The following is an 18,176-nucleotide window of genomic DNA, read 5'->3' on the forward strand; positions in this document are numbered from 1 at the left end:
GAGCATCATATAAGCCATCGAAAGTAAGTTTGACGGCCAACTGTGCTAAGCATACACATGTTACATTCATGATATCATCCTTTATTTTGACAATATGATGACTTTCAGGTATTCAGCCATGTCGGTAGAGTTGGTGTTAAAAATGCCTCAGGGCAATGGTGTGGTTGTAGAAGTAGTCTGCGACTTGTGTGCTTGCCCGAACCTTGTTTTCCTGACTGCTTACTAGCCAAGTGGAGTGCAGTGCTGGCTCTGCCGGCCCGTCTTCCTGATTGGGTCGCATACTGGTCACTGGATCCGAGGCCCGTCTTTGTGTTGATGGCCAGTTTTGTAGGCTCTCCATCGCGGTTTTATGCAAAATTTAAGTTTTAATCGTGAAACGGCATTTTCATCACCAACTCTACCGACACAGCTGACTACCCGAAAGTCATCATACTGTCATCACATTAAAATCGCCATGAAAACTTATATTTTACATCCTTTATTTTACTATTTCTCTGTTTTTAACATTTATGTAAATACTCCAAAAATTTCTCTTTTCTCAACTGCCTTCAATTTATGTTCATCATACAGTGTCATGTGTCAATTAAGATTACATCCTGATGGAATATTAGATATAATATGTACATAAAGCTGTATTCCAGTGTCCCACAAATAATACCTGCAGGTGATTAATATAATTTTCATTCTTCCCTAGCATCTTCATAGTATTTGATTGGACACCCTAAATAAGTAAAAATTAGTAAATATGTGTAATATTGTTATTTTCAGTGCACCCAGTTGTATGAGTGTAGTATATATTTGGGCAGCTTATGACTGAATGACTTTGATATCAATATTCACAGCTACTGTTATGTGAACATGAGGATTCATATGATGTTTAGATTTGCAGACACAAATATTAGGTCTCATGTCAAACTAACTCCAATGACCTCAAAATATGAAATAAAAACCTAAAATTTATAAAATTAGACAGACAGGTTTGTTGTATATTAACACATATGAATCTCGGGGGGGGGGGGGGGGGTGTTCTGTCATGTTCTATAAAACGATAATGTTTTTGGCTAATGTCAGACAGACTCTGTCAATTTTGAAATTCAAACAAAAATACTTGCATGTGGGGAGGTGTCACATGTAAAATCTATGGGTCAGAAGACTCACTGAAGAAAATTAAATCCTTCAAATAACTTGTGAATAACAAACAGGAAGTGAGATTTCAGGTTCTCAGAGCAGTAAACAGGATGGCTTTCTTTAGTGTGCGTTGTTGTACCATGTGGTCTGGTAGATGTTTAACAATGATTCAGAAGTTCTTGGTGCATCATCATAGCCCTTATGATGTAGGTATCAAGCAGCTCCGAAATGTCAGTAAACTCTACCAGATTACAAGCACAACAACCTAGAAGACAGCCATCTTCAACAAATAGGAAATTTAAAGTCATCCATTCAGGAGTTAAATGGAGGATCACTCACACAGACCTGCTGAGTTCTGAGCGGCCTGAAGCTGCTGCTGTACCAGAAGTTGCTGCTGCATTGTGCTCAGCGCTGACAAACTTGCACTGGTTGGCTGCCCATTTGCTGTTGCACCAGCTGCTGCCGCTGCACTCTGCGACGCTTGAATCTGTTGCAGTAGCTGCAATGATGTAGGTGCAAGGCAAGAGTGAGAATCTCCCTGCAGCACATACGTGACCAAGAACAGAGAGAGCATACCACATCCGCTCCTTTCAGACCAATATTTCCTCAAGAACTCCTACTCAATTACTAAAATTGTTACTAACTTGTACCTCAGTTTGGAGAATACATATTTTTAAAATGTATATTGTGTGTTTTATATGCCTTGCTGATTATTTTCTGCATACAAATCTGTTGTTGCAAATCTGATCATACTGGACATGAGCACATCACAATTCACAGGGCCAATAAGTTTGACCCGAGTCTCATGTAAAAAATTGATTATATTCATCCAATATAAAATATAACTAAAGTGACCTGACAACTTTTAGTATAGACCCTCAATACCAATTTAATTACAATTCATTTGGTACTTTTTTGAAATGTGCGGATGTATGCGTGGACCTTCTCCATTATGCATTCATTTCATGCCAAAATGTATTATAACTGAAAAAACTTACAACAGATTACACTGCCCAACATACAGAAGTGTTAACAAACTAGTATGTATAGTAATTCCATCTCTTAAAACGAACACACATATATATATCTGACAAAATCTGAACTCTTTCTGGATATATATATATATATATGCTATGCCTTTAAGCCAGGAAAGGTCAAAATTTCGAAAAGGTATCCCAGGGTTAGAATTTCATTGAGGATTGTTTCTGTAGCTCTGAAACTAAGCACAATAGAAGATCAGTGCCAAGAATAAAATCATTTGTTTTGGCGAGAAGATTACACGAACAAAGGCCACAATGTGTGAAAGGGGCCCCAGTTCTAATACATTAGGCACAGTAAAAAAAAGGAGCTGAAATAAAGATAATTCCAACAGAAGTACATTATTTCTAGAAAGTTTGTTACTTATTTCCAAACAGTATTCTTAAAATTGTCCTCACTATAAAAACAGAACCACTTATTTACAGTTCATATTAAGTCGTTAATCTTCAAATTGATCACAGTACTTACTGCCAGGTACTGTGGCCCCATATTAACTCCTGCAAGGTTCCACAGGTTCGCTTGCATCTGCTGCAGTCGTTTCTGATCCTTCTCCTTCTGTGTGTCAGCAAATTTCACCACTAGTGGTGATGAACACCCCTATAAAAGATGTAAATCATGTGTAATTGAGAACAACATCTTTAGAGGATTGAAATTTATAATGCTCTGACATTTCTGTAATGTGCAGATTAAATTGCTTTCCTACAGACACTTTTAGAATGTAATATTGCATTCTGCCAGGTGAAAAGAAATTAGATTTCATGTTAAACGACAATTACTCTTTCCAGCCCAATATTGTTGACTTGAATCCAACTGTTCTAAGTACCACTTCCTATTCAGTAGGCTCTTTTGTCATCTTTACTGATTTCTCAGTGAAGCCATTAATTTCACATACTAAACTTTAAATTCAGCCTTTTATGTGTTCCTGTCACAATGATAAAGATTTTTCTTCTTCTATGGTGCAACAGCCCAAAGTCGAGCCTTGGCCTCCTCCCATGTGGGAGGTTTCTTTGTCTTTAAAGTGTGCATTTATGAGTAGCGTGTGACCAGCCCACTGCCCCCGCACAATTTCTACTCAATCCTGATTTGTCTGCTGGAGCCATCTAGCAGTAAATCAGGCAAGACTTGGGTGAGAAATGGCCACTGAATTTTGCTTACAAAACATCTCATATCATGCTCGTAAGGTTCTTTTACATGCCATAAATCTATGACATGGGACCGCTGGCTTTACTTCCCCTCAGAAGGAAGTTATGTTACGGATTTTTATCACCAAAAATCCATCGACCTCAATCAAGTTTGAACCTGCGAACCGTGGGTCCAGTGGCAAGCACGCTAACCACTTGTCCACCGAGGATGACAATGATACAGATTAATTGTACCAAATATTTAGAGTGTGAGCCAGGTAGCTCTGTCAGTGTTCTGGCTATAGACAGGGAAAACAGGGTTTGATCCCTGACAAGAGGAAGATTTTCTTCTAGCCTCTGAATCCAGACCAGCTCTGTGGCCCACCCAGTCTCCTGTCCAATGGGCACCCAGGTCCTTTCCTTGGGATAAAGCATGGCCAGGGCGTGGTACTGACCACTCACCCCCTTATAGGTTAAGAATGAGTAGAAGCTATACCTCCTCTCCCCTAAGTACTAATATTGGCATGTAACAGAGTGGCTTTTTAAATGTTTGGAATGACATTGTACAAAATATTACACAAAATAAGCACTGCTTAGACAGCAATCTATTTTTGACAACTACAGTAAAACCTGTCTAAAGAAGAATCTGGATTAAGCAAGATCTGTCTTCACTGAAAATGCTTTCTGGTCCTGAGAAGGTACTGTAAAACAATATAAAATTACCCCTAATAAACAGACGCTGTTTAATGCAGAAATGGAAATTAAAAACAAGAATGTATAGGGAAATTACTTTAATATATGCTGCTTAATTGTCATAAAATTCTATTCTCTCTTGTGTATGTTGGAATTTGTGAGACACAATGCTACTATTACCAACTACTTTTCAGTCAGACTTCATCCACAGAAAGATCAATAACTCACACTAAAATTCTGAAAGAGTATGGTAAATTTGAAAGCACCACTTCATTTGCTATACACCTTCCAAAACATTTACATTGCAAAATTTTTCAGTCACTGGCAAAATCTGATACTAGCCCACTGCCTCAGGAGATCCATTTCCCTACTTGAAAATCTTCTTTGCACTCTAGGGTGCCCAATGGTCTTAACAGCATATGAACAATTTAACTACGTGTAGTTGGCATGCATACTGCGACACACACTAGCAGGCTACAACTTGTCAGCCATGACATTACTGTATTTGCTTTTGTCACAGAACAGTACAATGGGTACTTACTGTGAAATGTTTGTTACCCAGAACAAAGTACCATCATTAAATAGAATCATAAACAAATCTGGCCAAGGTTTTACTGTACTTATATAGCTTAACTATGACCATTGGCATTGTAACATTATATACTTATTACATCACTGACTCCATACATAATTCAACTCCAAATTTTAAATGTCAAAAGTACTAGCATAATTTTGTGGTTCTGAGTTCAAGGTTTAAAATTTGAATAATATTCCTTGCCAAGGTGAAAACATTACGTTCTGCAATTTTATTAGAAATTTTTCATCTCGCCAAATCTAAACAGTGTGTGGTTTAAATACTGGTTTTATGCAAATTACTTTTAACAATAAATCTTCTATGAGGATCCAACATTCAACCCAACATTCTAATTCAAAATGTATACTGACTTATGTTCACACATTTTGTTTTCAATCCTGCCAAAATGTGTTGCACCTGGTAAAAGGTCGAATATGTTGGGAAAGAGCACCTAACTGGAAACTGTTCCAATCAATCTAACTGGATATCAAAAGAATTCTTCCATCCATTCCCAACATGTTCCCATAATTTACAACTTGAAATTCCATATGTACTTGGATACTTGGACAACCCGTTCTTCAAGTGCCTGAGCACTGCGGGTCCCAACTTTTCGTTGGCTTGATCTATTGACATTCGGTAGGACTCCTTGGACGAGGGATCGGCCCGTCACAAGGCCTCTACCTGTACACAGGACAACACAACACAGAAAAACGCGGACAAACATCCATGCCTTGAGTGGGATTCGAACCCACGGTCCCGACGACCAAGTGGCACAAGGTCCACGTCTCAGACCGCGCGGACACTGCGGACCCTAAATTCCATATGTAACATTACTAATCTGTAATGCCTTTTTTGATCTCAGAAAGTCACTCCTGCTACTGGTTCTTAGAAAGCACCAATATTTCAACAGCTTATGTAATTTTCTGTTATTGGCAAGACTTCTGACACGTATGAAAATAACATCCTGCAACTCTCTCACACAGATTTAAATACTCCTAAAAGTTTTATTTTTATAGGGTCTGTTTATTTTGCCAACCATTCACTTATATTTTCTTCATCTTTTAATACACCTGATACTCTAAGCAATTAAATATGACCTTGATTATAATCTTAATGCAAAATTACTTTTAATAATTCAACTAATAAGCAAGTAGCAAATCATATGTCAAATTTCGATGTTTATTTCATATTTGGTAGAACATTCTGGCTTATAAATGACAGTTTTCATTAAAAAGTAGTTCTGGGGTAAAAAAGTTATAATTATCACTGCTCACAAACATAAAGGCATTGGCATCTAATACTGTAATATCAGATGCTGGTGCCTTTATGTTTTACTGCCAGTACAAAAACAGACACAAACATTTAGAAACACAATTGCAAATTCTATCTTGTTTAGAGAAAATATACAGATTAAACTCAACCATAAGGAATCAATTTTATGATGCTTAAACTCATGCACATCTGCATGTTCACCCTCTACAGACTACCTTTGGTGCCTGGCAAGACAGGTTTTATTCAAACTTAAGTCCTATAGAAAGAAACCCTTGTTATCTAGTACCAATTATATAACAGTGCGGAATCAAATGAGGTGCGTGAAGTTCCTTACACTCACAGACTTTACCATAGGGCAGGCAGTTTCAACCGATGTACTGGTCTAATTGGAATGCAATTTACACAAAAATGTGAAAAAGCCACGCTGTTAAATTAATCAATATTGCTGTTTTCCCAAACTAAATTCATCATTTAGTATGTTAAAATCAAGTTTCATTTTTTAAAACTTACTCCAGAAACACAACAATACTAAATGCAACATGCCAACATTAAAACCTTTCAGTATTACATGAACTGTAAATGAAGAATGGATGAACTGAAATACATGTTAAGAAGCATATTAATGATGAAATCTGTGACAACTGGATGAATATGGATCAAACTGCATATTAAACTCTATTATAAACCTATATAAAGAAGTTTGAGGCTTCAGATAATGGAATGTAGAAAACATTATTCAAAACTCTGTTGCCACATTTGAGTTAGTTCGATATTAAATTCATGTATATTAATTAACTATGCATGCAATATAAATAAATATCTTTTATATTGGTCTTAATCACAACAGCGGGTCCACGTAACTAAAACTCATGGCATGATATAGCGCTGAGATAAAGGAATAAATGTAGTCCCTTCTTTATACCATTCAAACTTGCATATTTTGCAAATAAATTTTAATTATCCCTGTCTCATTATAACAATTAAAATGTAGCCAAGAATATGTGAATCGTTTCCCATACATATCATTTCTATACATACAGGTACTTCTAATAAAGCATCCACAACATAAATCAGACTAGTGTATTAGCTTGGACAGCACAAAATCTAACAGTAATAATGGAATAAATTTAATAATTTCCTTTACTTAACACAGCAATACATAAAGAGAAAAATCTTACCTCCATTGTTTGTGAATGGTGCATGTTCTTGATTGCATTTATGGCACACTGTTTAGATGTGTAGGTAACAAAAGCACAGCCTGCCAAACAGAATAAACATAATTACGACTCTTGTCGGAGCATATTCATGCTCCACTCAAAAACACAATACAAAATCATAACATACAGGAAATTAATAAATCCTCTGAAAGTGTGGTGAAGTTCAAATGTTTGGGAACAGCAGCAACAAATACAAATTACAGTCACAAAGAATTTAAAGAACAGAATATACTTTGGTTAAGCCTGCTATTGCTTAGTTCACAATCTAAAGACTTATTTTTTTTTCCGGTTAAACAATGTTTGTACATTTTCCGGTACCCTTTACGGGTCCCCATCTTTTTAGTTGGCTTGATCTATAGACATTTTGGTAGGAATCCTTGGACAAGGGATCGGCCCATCGCAAGGCCTCTACCTATTTACAGGACAGCACAACACAGAAAAACATCCATGGCTTGAGTGTGATTCGAACCCACAGTCCCCGCGACCAAGCGGCACAAGGCCCACGCCTCAGACCGTGCGGCCACTGTGGACCCCACAATCTAAAGACTAAAGTATAAAAACTATAATTTTATCTTCTGTTCATATGCATGTAAAACTCCGTCTCTCAACCTTAAAGAAGAACACAAATCTTAAATACAGCAGATGCCGGTTAATTTGGCAATCGGTTAATCGGGCAGCCGTTTATTTGGGTCAAATCTTAAAGAACAAACCTTTTTATTAACTCTTTACGTGGAAGTTCGCATAATTGGGGCAGCCCTTTAATTGGGACAAAGTGTTCTAGTCCTGATGTGTCCCAATCAACTGGAATCCACTGTATTTGAGAATGAAGTGCTGAGATTATGTGGCTCCAAGGGAGAGGATGACACAGAAAATGCCATAGCATACAAAATTTTAGTTGGAAAATCTGAAGAGAACCTACTACTTGAGACACTTTTGTGTAGAAAGGATAATATTAAAGTGGATCATAGGAAATAAATGTGTGCACATGAAATGGATTCAACTGATATGGACTGGGTTCAGTGGTGGTTTCTTGCAAACATGGTAAATAAGTTTCAGATCATATAAAAGGCTGGGAATTTCTTAACCCACTATTATAAAATTCTTAATGAAGACTCTATTCCATGAGTTAAGTTATAATAGGGAACAGGTAAATATTTTCAAAATTTTACATTCCTTAACACACATTAACCTACATCGGTTGAATGTCACGGCTTATGGGTGATCCACTGACCATGTGCTGCAGGAGTATACCACAACCACTCTAACCTCCCATCCAGAATTATAAAATCTAGTTACGAGCCCTACACCCCCATCCAGTGTCGAGGTCAAGAAATAGTAGGAGCTATACCTCCACTCCCCCCAAGCGCCTACATGGCATATAGTGGGACAGCTTTACTTTACTTTTTAATTACGAGCCCTGTAGTATAAGGATTAAAGTGCCCTTGTTTCACAAAAACTGTGTTTAGGCAAAGAAGAGATGGTTTGATACCAGAATTGAAGGCAGATGTGAAGTGCATTACAATCAATATTATTTAATGTTATAATGAATTAATCTGTAATAAAATAAGAGAAAAATCTAAAGAAAAATATTTAAAAACTATTATATATGCATATATATATATATATATATATATATATATGGGGTGAGGATGTGAAGACTTTATTTCTGTACAATGGTATACAATGTATGCCATTGCAAAAATGTTAAATAAATGTATAACCAACCAACTAAAATCCAATAATAGTTATTAAATGGCAATTATGACCAACTGGACACAATGTAGAATTCCTGTACAACTAGCAGAGGAGAAGTTCAGGAATTTTATATTTAAGTTACGTAATATTTTATTTCACATTAAATAATTCAAACACTCATGCCCTGACCCACTGAGGATTTCTGGAATTCCAAAAGGGGCAGAGTGTTAAGAGTGGATAAACATTACTGGCTTTCTCATGTCAAACTGTCATGAAATATTGGTCAACCTATAGCTCCATCTGTCCAGATAATACATGCAGCATTTCCCCTACAAATGACCTCCCATTTATGTTCTGAATGACTGTGAAGTAAGAGACATGACCCCTAATAAATCACTATCACCAACAAAATAAATGCTTTCATCATCACGTGCATTCAGCTCCCCACTTGTTTCTCAAACAAAGAAGATTCATGAGGCTCTAGTTGTTAAGCTGTCATACATCATTTATGGAATATGTAATTCTGAAATGCACCTTTTCTATTACACATGCAGACTAATATTCCTTTCACTTAAAAGATAATTAAATTTATCATGAAGTCAATGAAAGTCAAATTGAAATAAGATGAACTGATAAAGCACCATTTTCCAGCCAAATCTGGTGATATATCATGTAAATTAATTCAATGATCTTGTGTGTGAGTGAATAAATATATGTAAACACACAGCTGCGTTCTCTAAGGGAAGGCTTTACATTAATTTAAAAAAAACAGTTCAGGGGTCCGCAGTGGCCGCGCGGTCTGAGGCGTGGGCCTTGTGCCGCTTGGTCGCTGGGACCGTGGGTTCGAATCCCACTCAAGCCATGGATGTTTTTCTGTGTTGTGCTGTCGTGTAAATAGGTAGAGGCCTTGTGACGGGCCGATCCCTCGTCCAAGGAGTCCTACCGAATGTCCATAGATCATGCCAACTAAAAAGTTGGGAACTCGTAAAGGGTACCGGAAAATGTACAAACATTGTTAAACCGGAAAAAAGAATAAGGAAAAAAACCACTACAGTATGGGCATTAACTTCTGACTTTGGAGATTTCATTTTTGTTATGTACGTATAAAACATAACACAATTAGTCCATTGCTGTAGAGTTGTGCTGAATAACAAATCAAAAGCGAGTAGCATGATGAAGCTGATAGACCAAAGACTTTTACTTGAAAGGTACCTGCTGATTTGAATGTTGCCCCGGCTAACATGAGATATTCTGTGGGTTTACTCAGACTCTCCACATAACTATTAGGACAGTACACTAAAACAGATTATTATGACATCTTTACCTGCTCACAAATCATTAATGTATTTCATTTAGGTCAGCATTGCACCAGAAAAGGAATCATTAAATATCTTAAGAATAAATTAACCAAATACAGTAGATTCTGCTTAAGTGGGTCATCAGTTAATCGGGGCAGCCATTTATTTGGGAAAAATCTTAAAGAACAAACCTTTTTTAACTCTTTACGTGGAACTTCGCATAATTGGGGCAGCCACGTAATTGGACCAGTGTTCTAGATTTGATTCATGTTCCAGAGAAAAAGTGAGGTTTTTGTGGTTTTCCTTAGTTCCCCTAAGAAAATTCTGGGATATTTACTACCTTAAAATACGCTCATTACTTCCAAACCCCTCATTCATTATCAAACTTCTCCAAAGCCTAAGCATTTGACATTTTGTTGTTAAATAAAATATGAAATCAAGAAGGACATGGTAGGCAAGGCATGTAGCATGTAAGGAAACATTTAGAAGTGTATACAAATAAAACCACACGGGAAGGGACCACTTGGAACATTTAAGCACAGATTCAAGGGCATTAAAATGGATCTTCCAAGAAATATGGTCTTTGGGTGTGGATGGAATTCGCCGGACACAAAACAGCATCGTGAACACAGAAATTTCCCTTCAGAGTCCATAAATGGCGAGTAATTTCTCAACTAGTTGAGTAACCTTATCACAAAAGATTCTGCTCCATGGAAAAGATGAATTTGCCAAATATGGGTACACTAAGAAACAGACGCATGTTGAACCGCTAAACCATAACAATAGCGTTAATACAAATATTTGGAGTAGTGTGCCAAAATTAGTGGGAATGGAACCTTAAAATGCATTTTTTTATTAAACGTCAAATATAGTCACACCATATTAAGGAAAGCAGTTAAAGACACAAACTACTTCTACAAATTCCTCCTTAGGATTCTTCTTAGGGCTTCACTAACCTTAAAAATAATCAGGAAAGCCAGTTTTGAACAGATTTGTGCAAAAGTTAGCTAAAATCAAAAATTCATTGTTCGGAAGGTTCCTGAAAGTGTGCACTTAATTTAACCAGTGTTAAACAACCCACCTTTACTCTGTCCATTAGTGTCCCTCAGCACTGTACACTCCTCTATTGTGCCAAAAGGACCAAACATCACCCTCACATCATTCTCCGTGCACTTCTTCGACAACATCCCCACAAACAATTTTCGTTCTGGAAAGAAAACATAAAATTAACAAAATTAATAGCACGATGCATGCACAGACTTAAAAAGTTTCTTAGGACAATATTTCCCAAAGTCAAGTAACTTGATGGCATTGAACACCTAAAGAAAAAATCATACACACTTTGAAGAAAAATAACTTTAGTCCAAAACTATTAAACAGTGCAATTCACTAAGTCAGGTGACACGACACAGAATGTCTTTTTGAAATTAGAAAAAAAAATTTCACATTAATAAATTTCTAAATTTATGATAAATTACACATGGTAGGTCATAAATGTAAAATGAAAGTAATAGCAGTGTTACTTCAATTGCATATTACTACACGTATGTTCAAGCAATTTAGAGCTTTAGGCCTAACAAAATCTGAGCTGTCATTACATATAATCAGCAGCAAAAGAAGTGAAAATATAATCTTCCGGACATCTTTTCTGACATACATAAAGGATCCATATATAGATAGCACACACATGCTCAATGGCCAATGATTATACCTAATTAAAATCCTCGTTCAGGATTGCCAGTCTCTGGGTCGAGATTTTAATATGGAACCTCTCGATTGCTAAGTTCATGAGACTGAAATCCAAGGAGAATTCTCTGGGTATAACAGCCTACATGTAAGTAATTTTCAATGTAAGTGCGACGCAAAGCCGGCCCTCTGATCACTTTAACAAATTACTTCTACTAGAAATACAATTGGAAACACCTTGAAGTAACCCACGCCTTGTGTTTGCATTCTGAGACTACCAATCGAAGGAAGTTTTTGCTGGATAATCGACTTTCAGATCGAGATCCCAAGAGCACAGTGGTTCAGCGAACTATCTACATCTTCCCACAGTAGCACTTTCGATTTAGCCTGCACGGTTCTGTGTGTACTAACCTCATCGTTGTACGATATTATAAGTTTGCTCCTAACAACAAACAACATACAGCGCCGACCATACCGAGGACGGCCAAAGAGTACTAAAAGCCGAAGATAAAAATACACGTGACAAAAGTACCAACAAAATGTTGACATTCGCGTTTCTTTTGTTGATAATTCTGATCGGACTGTACCACTTTTTTGGGTAGAACCTTGAGTGAGATATTTATACCTAAGGCAGATTATCGGAACGGAACAGGAAACGTAAGATATTACACAACGACGAAGTTTCTAGATTATGCAGGTAACATATCCGGTTCGATTTACGTTAAATATACACACGTCTTTCACTCATACAATATTACGGCACACACACACAATAAGTATCATAAAACATAGGTAGCATTTGAGGTTTTCAAGGCGGTGAGTCCGGAGATGGCTGGCTGTCTTCTTGGTTCCAACCAAGAAGACGGCCATCATCTTCGCACAGAAACTACTTCCTGGTACTCGGTAGGAACATCACCATGAATGCAGCCTGTATGTGTACAAGTTCCAACTTTTTCAACAAACTATAGGTTCGAGGGTATTCTAAACTCAATGAGAATATTTTACAATACTTCCCTCCTAACTGCATCATAGGCTTTCTTGAAATCTATGAATAGCTGGTGTACTGTCTCATTGTACTCCAATTTTTCTCTAGTATCTGACGAATAAGAAAAATCTGATCAATAGCTGACCTATTACGTCGAAACCCTCACTGATGATCCCAATAATTTCATCTACGTATGGACGTAACCTTGAAGAGAAGGATGTTGGATAAAATGTTGTATGAAGTTGATATATGTGATAAGTCTCGATAATTATTACAGTCAGTTTTATCGTCCTTCTTGTAAATTGGTACATTAATAGACTCCTTCCACTGTTGAGGCAATTCTTTCGCATTCCAAATAGAATTAAGGAGTTTATGGATTTCATAACGTAATGTTTTACCTTATTCTTGAATCACTTCTGCCAGAATTTTAATCACTACATGGCGATTTATACCTTTTCAACTTCGCAATAGCAATTTTAACCTCAAAAGGACAAGGCTCAGGTACTAAAGGTATTTCCATCTGCCTAACATGACTAAACCTACGAACATTCAACACTTGAGAGAAGTAGTTCTTCCACCTGGGAATCTGCAAGCAGATCAACATTCTCATGCTCTATTTAATTACTTCCATGTTGGAAACCCTTCTTAAATTCATTTACACTTTTGGAGAATCCTCTATAGTGTCCTGTTCTAACTATAAAAGCTCAAATATTCCCTTTTTTCAATCCTGGAATGTTTACTAGCTTCTCAGAGATCATTTAGACCGTATTGTTATGACGACGATGCGATGTAGGCTACACAAAGCGCGAAGTGCATATGGTGACCTGTATATGCTGCATGACGTCATATTATTACTCTAGGTATCACACGAGCTGTCTGCGAGGAACAGAGCCACTCCATACATACATATGGCATCTCACAAGCCCCGCTGTTAGCTCCCGACATATGTTCGTAACAGAAGCCCTACAGGATGTATGATAAGTAACTTTCTACTCTTAACGTCTACAATTAAAACAGGTAAAATTGTTCTCTTGCGTCTGATATAACAACAAAACGTTTCGTAAGTTGGATTGTGCTCAAGTCTTCTGGTGGTGGTGGTATTTGGGTGATGGGGTGGGAGAGGAAGAGAAACGTTGAAAATCTGTGCTGGGCTCCTGGTCCAGGTCTGAGACTAACAAACCAGATTGATTTGCTGTCCTCTCCTTTTCTTTTACCTGAAGACGGAAGCCGAATACAGCTTCCGAAACGTTGTTTTATTATTTTATACTATAGGACGATGGACAAAGACCAAAAGAACACACAGGCACTCCTCGTTATGCCTCTTCGAAACATGCGATTTAACTTCAACATGATCAACTAATTAAACTAATTATGACCGATTTCAATTAAGAGCACTCACTTTTTTGCTTTAACTGAACTGAAAGATAGAGTGAAAAGGGGATTGAAAGACAAAGAGTGGCTGCAGATGAATTCGAGGAGAATGGATTTATATATAAAGTATTTTCACTCTCTGCCGCATTTATCGAGGAGTACCTGTATTATGTCACACCATCGCTAGAAACCTTCAGACTTCTTGTACGTTTCTACCCCAACTCCCTGCGATATCCATATTAAACAGAATGGAAAACGAAGAAGGAAAGGTACACAACCAACAGTCCGCTGAGATAGCTGTCTTCTGGGTTGAAGCGCCTTGGAGTCTAGAGCTACAACCCACAAAACATCCATCTTCGTACTCACCGCCTAAGAACCTGAAATCTTAGTCCGTGCAAAGTTAAATAATGCTCCAATGGAATATGCAAATACGTTGTCTGCTATTAAATTATTGTGCATATAAACCTGCTTTTACAAATAATGCATTGCACAAATGACATTTATGTTTCGCTGTAATTTATTCAGCTGTGATCATATTAAAACATGTCTCAAACAAGTTAATATGATCTGCATTCTGACCTATGTTAAACTGTCACAAGATAACCTCTTTCTGGGGAAATCGATAAAGTTCGATTTGGTCGATAACTTATGGTGTACACGTAGTCAGACTCTAATAACACACTTAAATTAAATACAATGATAAGTTTTGATTACTTTGTTCAAAGAACTCACAACTTAATACAAAAATTAAAGCTAACAAAGAACTACTGTGATAACGCTTAAATATTATGAAAGCAAAAATTTGTGAGAACTTCGAGTGTAGAATCCACAGGCATTATCCGGGACATAAATGTATAAAAAAAACTCAAAAATTAAATAAAAATGTGCACAAGATAAAATTACTTATTTAGGTCATAAGTAAGACGTCAGATTTTTTCATCGGTACGTTCCAATACGGTTCTCCCATACACAACTACAATCAGAATTCCACAGTGTCACGAAATGAACGGATCTTGGACTTAAAAGTATCAGGCGGGTGCCCGTAAAATAGCGAACGATTTCAAGAGCGTGTAATTATTTATTTATAACACATTCGAAAAACTCATGTACGAACTTCCGTGACCACACGTGGAACAACTTGAATGCTGTGTGTAGTTCTACATTGCATACGTTTTTGTACGTGTTATAAATAAATAATTATACGACCTTCAAATCGTCCGCTAACATATTTTCGATTTACGTAAATCTGTTCGATAAGCGCAATTCAGGGACAGAAACCCAACGAAGTTGAAGAAACAAGAAATTTAATAAACTACATACTGTACATTTTCACTATTGTAGTAACCACAAAAAATGGTTAAACCACAAAGCAAAGATCAGAAAACGCATGTAACATTTTGATTGGAAAACTGCAACGCTGATGATTCTTGAGACACTAAACTTACATGGAAGGACCATATTAAAGTACAATTAAAACAAGATATGATGATTGAATTACGTTTAACTAAGTCCGGACTGGAGAAATATAATGAACACGAGTAATTGGCTTTCAGTTTAAAAAAATAGCAGAGAATCCTCCAACCCCTTTATCTATTAACTGATGAGGTTAATGCGATCTCGCACCGTAAAGTTTGCTCACAGACAGAATGAATTTACAGTGTTGGAAACTATGTAACAAAGCACGACAAACCTTCAGAATTATTGGCAACCACTCGAAGGCATTATAAAGCCACGGCCTTAGTAACGAACGCGTGAAGATCGATTAACTAGCGGCAGAGTTAGCAATGCAGTCTTGCCACAACGTTTTTGTGTCTAATCTTTAGCTCTCGGAGGGCTGTTACGCCACGGATTATTATAGGCGGCCATCCTTGTGCTGTGAGAGGGGGTGTTAGATTATAATAAAATCCTTAATGTTCCTGTAAGATAAAACTAAAATCAAATTCAAAGTTTACTGTTTCATTTCAAGCACACTGAGGCTGTTAGAATTGCAATTAGCGTTTATTTACATGTACGTTTGCCCACTGTCTGTCTACAGTTCCTCATGTTATTTGTACCAGATGCCATAATCAAACATAACCTTTGATTTTACTACAGTACTATTTATTTCACAGACACATCACAACGAAATTAATGTTGTAGAAACGAGATAGTAAGATCTGAGGTTCTCAAAGGTAACGGCGATCGCCCTGATGATGGAGGTAGCACGAACCTTTGAAACATACTTCTACCAGACTACACAACACAACAACCCAGAAGACAGACCCATCTTCAGTTCAGACTGGATCCAGATGGATCATGATCTGGTACATTGGCGTATTTCTTTACGCACGGTAATGAACTTTCGGGATCCATAAACCAGTACAGCGACTATAAACTTCTCAATATGGACGCTACATTAAGCTCGTGAGGTTTGAATTTTGTTTAGACAGTCGCGAATAACGTCAGTGCATACAGATCATTCAGTCGACATCACCAATGCAGCTTTTCTGACGACTGGTGGCGCAACACAGCAACGTTGCTGTCCTCACGTCAGTGAGCTCACACTGGAACGAGAGGGGGGGAAGGAAAGAGGGGGGGGGGCAGGTAGATAGCGCCACAGAAGCAGCATGACGTAACACAACTGCTAGACTTATCTTTGGGTGACAGCGGCAGTACAAACTCAGCCAAAATTAACGACAAAACTGAAACCATACTTCAAGCTGAATGACCAGAATCCACGGAGTAAATTGAAATTTCCATGACACAAAGACGAACAGGGGAGTGCAGGGGAACTCCACCCATTCTTACCCACAGAATCTCAGATATTTATCATAAATTTGGATCGGATGTAGCTTGTAAGTTGATTAGAAAATAAGCTAGCATATCCCGAAGAAGTGAGGCGTTGGTGTGTCTAAAATTAAAATGGCTGCCGTCTGTGTGGTCCCAGAATGCAAACTCGAACGTGTTCACTCCAAATTGGCATTGCTACATGTTGGCCTATTTTCTGAACGCACACTTGCAAAATTAGCCACTCTAAAGACATCACAATGTGTATCAAGAAATTATTTTCATTTGTACTACTATAAAAGTTCACAACATCAAAAAATACTTAAAATAGAAGTTACAGATCTTAATGAGGTCCTTATTATTTAATTCACATAATTTTAGCAGATGTTTAAGAGAAAATGAATAAATTTTACTAGAGGTTCGTGTAGAGTAGGAAATTTTATGAACAAAAATTCGCCAGACAACATTTTAAGAAGCTTGGGCAGTACAATACAAATAAATTAAATAGTTTCGATAACAGAACATGGCGGGCGGCCGAAACATGACCCATCCACTGAGTGTTCACATAAGTACTTTGTGTGAAACAACGTTTAAAAACTTCGGCCGTGTTTGTGAGCTTAGTTCAATACTCAAAAACCAGAATTCGCTACCTACCGCAGAAGATTAAGGAGAAACAAGAAGTAATATTTCATTAATCACGTCATTTGACTGAAAGAACTGAAGCGGGGATAAAAACGTACAGGACAGCCGGTCTCCGAACCGAGATTTGAACCACAGACCTGAATAAAACCACGGAAAATTTCAGTCAGGATAACCGATAACAGTGTGCAGATATTACAACCGGTAAAACACTAATACCGCTACACTAACCTGCTCAGTCGCACATGCTGCATGCTCCGTCCATGAATTTAGGGAGAATTCATAGAAAAGTCATGAAATGTAATACAGTAATAGATATTTTAGAACAAGTAACTGCAATTACATCATTTTCTTATAAATATGTATGGTGGCATGTTTAGTATGCAGGGCGAAGCCTGAAAGATAACTCAATCCTTCAGAGAAGTAGAACACAGCGTTTTTAATGCATGATATATTAACACGTATATGATCTGCTTCATTTCATTAATCCCAATGGTATTTTCGTTTGCATAAAGATTGCCTAATTTTAACAGGTGCACTTTAATGAAGCAGGAAGTAAGGACGCGTGTGAGATAAGCATCTAGAGGACCATAACCTCACTCCGTAACCACCAAACGATAAAAAAAAGACAGAGAAAAACTAGTTGGTGCTGCCTCCAAGTGGACGCATCTACCGTATTGTGTTTCGATGCAA

The 18,176-nt window shown here is 37.3% G+C and overlaps 1 protein-coding gene across 23 annotated transcripts in view; it reads right to left on the minus strand.

The window, feature by feature from the left end:
- Window positions 1–18,176, minus strand: part of LOC110831748 (CUGBP Elav-like family member 1) — a 1,322,428-nt gene that overhangs the window by 63,026 nt on the left and 1,241,226 nt on the right. For 20 of the 23 annotated variants that reach the window (XM_087351842.1, XM_087351836.1, XM_087351828.1 and 17 more), the window contains 4 exons: window positions 11,118–11,243; window positions 7,005–7,084; window positions 2,635–2,763; window positions 1,468–1,666 (listed from right to left, as the gene is read on the minus strand). In XM_087351842.1, coding sequence (XP_087207968.1) covers window positions 1,468–1,666; window positions 2,635–2,763; window positions 7,005–7,084; window positions 11,118–11,243 — 534 coding nt within the window. The remainder of the gene's footprint in view (window positions 1–1,467; window positions 1,667–2,634; window positions 2,764–7,004; window positions 7,085–11,117; window positions 11,244–18,176) is intronic. The other 3 variants (XM_087351829.1, XM_087351830.1, XM_087351825.1) reach the window with 3 other exon arrangements.

The sequence above is a fragment of the Zootermopsis nevadensis genome, unplaced genomic scaffold (assembly GCF_977971745.1).
Source record: "Zootermopsis nevadensis isolate Lab colony 2312 unplaced genomic scaffold, Znev_1.0 Znev_ptg000020l, whole genome shotgun sequence".
NCBI classification, from domain to species: domain Eukaryota; kingdom Metazoa; phylum Arthropoda; class Insecta; order Blattodea; family Termopsidae; genus Zootermopsis; species Zootermopsis nevadensis.